The sequence below is a fragment of the Myotis daubentonii genome, chromosome X, assembly GCF_963259705.1.
Source record: "Myotis daubentonii chromosome X, mMyoDau2.1, whole genome shotgun sequence".
NCBI lineage: Eukaryota > Metazoa > Chordata > Mammalia > Chiroptera > Vespertilionidae > Myotis > Myotis daubentonii.
Genome location: NC_081861.1, coordinates 29,138,520 through 29,147,253, shown reverse-complemented (window position 1 = coordinate 29,147,253; position 8,734 = coordinate 29,138,520). Strand labels below are relative to the sequence as shown.

The window sequence follows — 8,734 nt, the reverse complement described above, 5'->3', positions numbered from 1 at the left end:
AGATGAAGGGTAGAAAGGAATAACTGGAAATTACAAAACTTCTAATAATATATCTTAGAATATGCCTCAATTTTTGAAATGGAATAGAAACCAATAAACATTATCTCAAAATTTTAAATTTTCTTTTAAAATATAAGTATATCTTTATGGGGTTAGTAACTTCACTATCATAGGAATAATACATCTAATACAATGTATGATTATATAATTCAAAATACTGAAGTTATATTGTGAAATAAATTTATTATATGTATGAAATATAACATTGAACCAAATTACAAACTTAAATTTTACATTAGTATTACTAAATATGAGGATTAATATGCTAGAACATGAATAGCTTTTAAGTGAACCCCTAACATGTGGATATGGATTCATAAAAAAAGACATAACCAAGAAATTTAACATTTTATTAAAAGACCAAAAAAAATGAACATAGAAATAGCATACTAAAATGAGTTGTATAATGCACACTTTTAAACACAAAAAGCAGTTCAGCACTAAAACTTGAAAAAAACACATAAAAATCAAAGCATCTAGGTGCCCTATTGATAGCAGTTGAGAGAATGAGCTATTGCATCTTAGCTCACATTATGACCTAAAATATTATGGGACGTTTATATTTTTGAAATGTTGGTCAAAATCTGTAATTGTTGCACAGGGCTAATAATTTTCTTATCTATAGGTACTTTTAAATTGATATTTTCTGCCCAAAATACATGTTTCCATTTTCTACATTATACTGGATTGTTGTTATAAAAATGTGGAGAGTTGGCCCTCAAAAATGCATTTAAGAACATATTAAAATATCTTAATTTAAAATATTGTAATTAGTGGACATAATAATAAAAGTTCATTTTCTAATAAAGCAGCAGCAAAAGCAATAAAGGGAAATTTATTTTGAAAGGGGCAACTCCAGAATCCAATGATATGATAGTTATATCATTCTCTCAACCACTAGACACAAAAGCCAGCAACAAAATAATTGGGTTTTCATCACTAAAAAAATAGCATCAGTATACAGAAATAAAACTTTGAAATCATGCAGTTCTATGACAGACAAACATTTAGGTTGTGTGTTTGGGGGGTAAAAGAGCACTGCTTAAAACTGGGTTACTTTTAGGTCTTGTTACAGAGGTATTTATGTTATTAAAGTAAAATGTGATGTAGAAGATGAGTAGTGAGGATTTTTGCAATATCTGCGAATAGCTGTGATTTACTTCAAAGTGATACATTATTTTTCTTTTAGGTCTAGCACTATAATTGAGGATGGGTTCTACTTAAAGTTAACATTTCTCTGGAATAATCCTGTTTCAGATTATTAAATGGGTAGTTCTCTTCCAGGCAAGGACAAGTAGAGAGGCTGGAAAGTATATGAATTAGCCAACTAAACCTTTTCCCAGTCTTAATGACAGAGGTCCTCTTTTGGCCTCAAGTTATTCACATTCTGTTAGACTTCATTCTCTACTTTTACTTGTTTAAACACAGCTACTCTGTTTAAGTGCCAAAGAGTGTGACTCAGTGGCTGTCATCAGGCACAACATGCCAGAAGTTAATTGGGTATCTTTTGTGATGTTTCTAGGTTCATTCTTACTATTTCATTGATTGTTTTTCCTGACTGAAAATATTACTATATTTCTATTGACTTCATGAAAATATATTCTTGTGGCTATACACTCACAAGGAAATGTTGGAAAATATGTTGGTGATAAGGTTGAAGTTGAAGTTCTTAAATGCTGAATAAGTGAATGCTTACATTTTATATCATGAAAATGCTGGTCAGATAGTCAGGCTGTTAGTTATAGGTTGACTCTAAGGATATGGGCTGAAGGGACAAAAATAGATTTCTAATCAACTGGCCCTGAGTTATTGGACAACTGTAAGGCTTGGATTGCTTTCTAGCTTTGGCTTATTTTCCTGTCCCTGTGAGAACTATCAAAATGGGTAGCAATATTAATAACTCCCTCACCCCCAGGATGGGCTCCTTCTCTAGGGCAAGGGCAACAAGTCCCAAGATGTGAAGGACTCAAAGTACCTGTGGTGATCTCTCCTTAATCCTTTATAACCTCGACCTTTTCTGGACCTCATTGCTTAGAGGCAACAAAATATTAAATGGTGATCTGGATATGATGTGGGAGCTAAAATTGGCAAAGATAGTTTGATTGAAAAATTCTTTGCCAGCTCCTATGTATGTAAGCTTTTTGCTGATTCTCTCCTGTTTAGTTAAAACAGTGTGAGGCTGAAGTGGCACAATGGAGTACTTTCTAATTTGGTAAAGGTTAAGTCAGAAAACAGCTTCCACTGATCAGGTATAAGGCAAATAAAGCAATTTATAAAGTTGTACCAGGAGCATTTTTTCCTTTGTTGAAGTGAATGAAATGCCGCATACTGGCCCTACTTAACTGTTAAATTAAATCTTTCGATGGTTGCCAATTTGGTTTTGGGTCCTGGATCTTAAAGGGGAATTAGTGGTAGATGTTAACTATTGATTGTCACTTAAATAGATATTAGTTTATATATATATATATATATATATATATATATATATATATATATATATATATATATACCAATTGATAATTTTATGTGAAAGATGTAATCTAATTTGATCATAATGAGAATATCCAGTTTGGAATTTACAGGGTATTTCACTACTTGCAACCATTGGGGGGGTGGGGATGAATAGCTAGAAACCTGCCTGGTGTGTGTGTGTGTGTGTTTACAGTGAGGATTAATTTTAAAAGCAAACAATTTCTGCTAGTGATCTTGCTAAAAGGTGAAGTACTTTAACTCTTGTTCAGTGCTGCTAGCTGAAGTTGAGCTGCTACCTGCTACCAGTCTACTCTTTTGGTCAGCTGTAGCAAACTAGAAAACCTTCACAACAGCAAAGCAACATCTCTCCCTCTCAAAGCCTTAGAAGTAACTCTCTCTTACTAACTTTTCCACTATTCTCACAGACTTCTTATATTTAAAAAAAACCTCCAAGGATTGCTTTCATGGACTATGTACATAAGTGCAAAAAAGGTGTGTCTCACACATTCGCACCCTAACTGAGGCAGTCCGTTAACTGCAGCATATGTCTCTTCAACACTGTTAAGGGGGTCATTCCACAGTATCTTTATGCATGTTTTTGCAAGTGAATTAATTTAATAGTATGCTTTTATCATTCTTTAATCCTCATTTGGATATATTTGTGTAAGTATGTAATTCCAGAAAAGAGAATTTCTGCAGTTACAGCTATGCCACTTGAATACTTTTAAATAAATGAAGTTATGAAAAAAGGTCAGGTAACATAAATACCACAATTTTGTTTTGAAGTCCGAATACTGTGGAATAAAACCCTACACACACAACAAATTCTATAAGCTATAAAGCTTGATTTTAGAATCCACAACTTGTAAACTTTTTGATAAAAAAAAAGTCACACAAGGACACAAATTCAGCTTTCAAATGGGAATTTTGGACAAAAAGAAAATCAACCATATATATTTTCTGAGATTTGAGATGTATCTTCTACATGCTCATACTGTCAAAAACCATGTATAGTTTACAAATAAAATTTTCACCAAAAAGGTGTCTAAAGGTAGCCATGTTGTAGTTTTGTTGCTAAAGCAACTAAATATAATTAGTTAAAATTATTATTTGTATATAAAGTTTGTTCTTAAACTGTGAACTGTAAAGAATAGTTATGGATTATAATCTATATCTTGTTATGCTTCAGTGTCAGTTTAGAACCTATCTAAGAAGGTTGAACACATGTAGTAAAATCTTAAACTTTCTCTAATTCTCCTTCAAAAGTAAATTCATTAGTCACTTAGTGATATAAAAAGTAATAAAATCAAAACCTTAAAAACTAACAAGAAAAATGAAAACATGGCACCAATTAGTGAGCTGGTGCTAAGAACCTTAATTTGTCATTATATTTACAGTTTGATTAGGTTATCAACTAAATTTGTAAAAAAGTTATACCCTTTTACATACTATTTATTCTATTACTTTTAACAGGCACTGGTAAAATTAAAAAATAGGCCACTATCTCTCTAAATCTATTCAACAGAATTGGGAAATCATATTTCCCTATTTCTATTTCAATGTGTGTGAAATGTAGAAGAGTTAAAAAATAAAAGAGGATTCCAGTTTATAATAGTTCTGTGCAAAACAGCCTATCCTACAGATTACAATAACTCGAAAACTTTGTGGCTGCATTTACCTAAGAGCATCCTCATCTACTCGCTCCAAAGGCATGGTAAGGGAACCCAATAACATTCCAAGTAGCAATGGGCCTTCTTTACATATTACTTAATACGATTTAATGTCAATGTTTTCCTTATTCAGGCATTACTATGCTTACTGGACAGGCTATTAAAAACTGATTCACGTTGTAAAGGTTAATTTTATTTGGTTCCTACTGATGGTAGTGAGGAGGTACTTGCTTTTTCCCAATTTGAGAGCTGGTGAGGCTACCAACTAGTGAACACAGCCCACTGATATAGGACAACACTTCCGGCAAAATCAAAGTACTTTAAAACATGTTAAAAAATGGATGGAGAAGATTGATGGACTAGGGAGAAGATGGCTTTTCACATCACAATCAACTACAAATTAAAGACTAATCTAGACAAGTGAAATAAAATGCAATAGCTGGTTACAGAGTCATGCTCCGATTGCAAAAGAAAATACTGTATTTAAATACCAATTTTATGAATCCATTTAATTTTGATGTAATCTTAATCTCTCTTTAAATTATACTTATGGTCACAGTGCTTTTTATAAAAATTACTACTAAAACCCTCTTAAAAGATAACTTTTAGATTATTTTATCTGTATACATGACTTATTTTGTCCAAGTGTCAGCACTCTTGCATATTTTTGCAAAAGGCTGAGAGAAATGAACAAACACAATTTTGGATAATTAAAAATAGAGGCCCTTGTAAATTACAAAGCTTATAAAATCTTACCTAAGAATCACAACTGATTAGAATTTTATATATACAATTCATTCAGTAAATTACTGTTTAGAGTCACTGATTAATTTTGTGACTTCTCTTTTTATCTGAAAATTTATAGTCTAATGACTAATCTTCTTTTCTTTTCTTGAATAAAGATGTTGCACAAGTCATTGCACAACTAATTTAAAACATGTTATCTTAAAATAGTATCATGCCAAAATTCTTTTGCACATGTATCAAAACTTTAGTGCTTTGACTTTTCTTTCTTTAAATTCATTTATAAAACAATTTTTAAAATGCCAACAACAAAATAATTGTGGCACCCAAAATTCAACTACCCTGAATATTTCTCACCAAACCTCTTACTAAAATATAAGTCTTTATTAATGTCGTCCAGTGCTTAAAGCAACATGAAAACAACTGTACTCTAGGTTTGCTGTCTATGCACATCTTCATCAGAAGTTTAAAAAGTTAAATGAGACAGCATGTTGCATCAAAAATATCAAACTACACAAAAAAGTTCATTTTACCCTGAAACATCTCTATCCCCTTTAGGAATACATCCAGACTAGCTTAGGTGCATCCTTCCTGGAGTCCTGTGATCAGATCTACCCTTCTGGGGAGGCACTGACATAGGTTTAACAAAACTCAGTTCCAAACACATGCAATTTCACAAAGGTGTACTCTACTTTCTTCTCTATCAATGTTAAGATTTGAGAAAATAGAAATTAAGTGGTTCAGAGAATCAATAGGTAAAAGTCAGAACACCTCTTGTTCTTTAACTCCAGGCAATACTGTAAATAAATGGCGATGGCTCCATATAAGCAATACCATTTAGATATCACTGATGATCATGATTTGGATTGATAATTAAGATCAACAGGATATCAACTATTAAAGAGCTAATTTTGCTCTTTTGTATTCTGAGCCAATTTGATCAGCTTTGGGATGGAGCCTCAAATGTCCTGAAGTACAAACGATGTGAAACAGAGGAACAACTGGGAGCCTGGAGATATTGGTGTCCGACTGTGCCCAACTGAGCACAGTAATGGCCAATGAGATGCCCTGGGCCTCAGTTTCATCTTCTGTGAAAAGGTTTTACCAACTCCATTGATCTGTGATTCAAACACTACTAGCCTGCTTAAGGTATCCTAAATCAGATTTTCTTTGTCATTTTTATGAACTAGAAAACATTAAATCTAAGTTGATGTAAAATATCATATGGTTCCACTACTGTATAATAATAGTAACTTTAATAAGTAAGGTGGATGAGGCATATCATATAACAGGAATTAATTACTATTTTACTTGGTTATAAATTTAATTCATAAAAATTAGTAATGTGAATTCAGTTCAGGTCTGTGGAGTGCAGCCACTCTGTCTCATCCAAAGGGTCTTAAACACCTCTCTGTTATAATTTTCAAATACATATAAAAACAAACGAATCCAAATCAATATTGGTTTTCATGAGAGAGACTCTTGCTAATAAAGTTTGGGGAAAACAACACTTAACATATATCACAGGCTACTGCTACTTCACTGAAGTGTTTAATAAAACTGAAAACTCAGCTGAACTAGCCAACTGTGGACATCCTTCCTAGAACTTTTAAATAAATCAAAGAATAATTTTAAATGTCTTTCCATCGTCCTTCCCACCCCTGCCATTTCTCTAATCCTATACTCAGGTTCCAACTGTGATCAATAGAAAAGATTGTCCATTTGGGGAGAAAAGGCCTCACTTGGAACTAATTCTCTTTCACCCTGACAGACTTTTGCTAGATTGCACCTTACTTATTATAAAGAGTATAAGACATTTGCATGCAGAAATGGCTCTTGTGTAAAAGGTAGCAATCCAATGATTTTTACAGGCTTTTCTCCAATGTGTAAAAAGTATCTCCATGTCCCCATATCCCCGTTTAATTTATTACCTGTAATTAGCATATATTTAAGTCTCCAAGTACCAATTTTTCAACTGAAGATAACAAATGGCTGTTTTAGACAATCAACCTAGGAGATAGGATCCTTGAACCATAAAACATGTAATGGGCACTTTACATATTTTTTAGTATAAATGCTGAAAGATTCATTTAAAGGTAAATTCTAGTTTTATAAGCCATTTAAAGAGTGAAATTAGGGGTTAATGTTTTAAGCAGTTCCCTGTTTCTCTTGTTTTGTTTTGTTTGTTTTTTTGCAGGTAATTATGTCTCTCTCACAAATAATGTACTAATGTGATCATATTATGCAAGGTCAGATCTGCAGGTATAAATTATTCACATGCATGTTTATGAACAGGTTTTGTGAACACTCAAAAGTAAGGCCTTTAAAATGTCTGCTCCAAGAAACCTACAGAAATATTCTAAACAGAGAAAGCATATTAACATTAACCTGTCATATTTTTTAAGCACACATATTTCTGTTTCCCATCAGTAACATTTTAGTTGAAACCAAAGACCACAGATATTACAGCAAAACTCTGTAGTATGTAAAAATCGAACACAACACAATATACCACAATACAGTACAATACATTAATGAGGAAAATGGTATTTTGGTATAATTTTTACCTTTTAAATCAACCTAATAGGCTACTGTGTAAACAAAAGAGTAAGGTAACAGCACTTCAAAACAGATGAACAGTACCCACCAAGAATGCACAGTAAGCCAAAAATCCACTGTGAAGATATACTCAGCCTAATAGTTATTAGTAAATCACAAAGAACAGTGTGACAAATTACAAAATTTTATAGTAGTGTTCTACCTAATAATTCAAATAAGATAGATGGTAGTTCATTTTCTATTCATGTTTTGTTTTGACATCTCCATTGATTGTTTAATGCTTTCTTTTTAATTTGTTGGCTGGTATTTTTGTTTGTTTAGTATATTGACTGCATCATGCTTATTGTTGTGTTGGTAGAAGAGGACGTACAATACTACATATAGAAAGGCCATATGGAGGTTCTCATGGAAAGATTCTGATACTCCATAACTCTGTTGTTCAGAATTTCAACTGAAATGGAAAAAGAGAGTGAGAGATATTTAAGGGTTATTGAAGCAGAAGTTAGGATACTTTGTTCTTGTTCTAGTTCTTTATGTGAACTATACCATGATATTCCCCACTCTGAATTTCATATTCAATATCTGTAAAAATGGGGCTGTTGGAGATGGTCTCTAAAGATTCATCTCTAAAGTGTATGGTTCTCATTGAGTGCTAATGCACAGAGTTGCCCTAAGTTAACAGAGATGAGTTCAATTGTTTAATGCATTATCTACACAGTGCCAAGCCTTTTGACGAGCATCCACTCATCCATCCACTTCCTCCAACAAGCATATTGAAAAATCATGCTTACACCTGAAACTAATATAAAGTAATATTGAATGTCAACTGTACTTGGAAAATAGAAAAAAAAATTTGATTCCAATCATTCAAAATATGCAAATATTAAATAAACTTTAAACATTTTAGCTGAATGTATTGGAGAATAAATATAAAATCTAGGTACTATATAGTATTTTACAAAATTACATCTTTTAAACTTTGGAGAAATTTTCAACATGTTACATATTAAAGTGATTATGGTATGCCAAATCCCTGTACATTTTCTAATGGAATCAAAGGAAAAGGAATCACTATTTCCAAACATGTTCTGTTAGGAAGTTAATTTGACAACCTTTGTTTATCTTTATGTGAAGCAGCCCATGAGAATCAGGGAAGTGTTCACAAAACCCACAGTCTCATATTTGGTGCTATTCCCAAGTTGCCACTATCCCAAATGATACCACTGAAA

The 8,734-nt window shown here is 32.4% G+C and overlaps 1 protein-coding gene across 15 annotated transcripts in view; it reads right to left on the bottom strand.

The window, feature by feature from the left end:
* Positions 1–396: 396 nt before the first annotated feature.
* The window catches only part of MBNL3 (muscleblind like splicing regulator 3), a 124,361-nt gene continuing 116,023 nt past the window's right edge, over positions 397–8,734 (bottom strand). For all 15 annotated transcript variants that reach the window (XM_059679381.1, XM_059679391.1, XM_059679379.1 and 12 more), the window contains one exon: positions 397–7,956. Coding sequence is in view for 2 of the 15 variants with exons in the window: in XM_059679385.1 (XP_059535368.1) it covers positions 7,945–7,956 (12 nt within the window). In the remaining 13 variants the exon portion in view is untranslated. The remainder of the gene's footprint in view (positions 7,957–8,734) is intronic.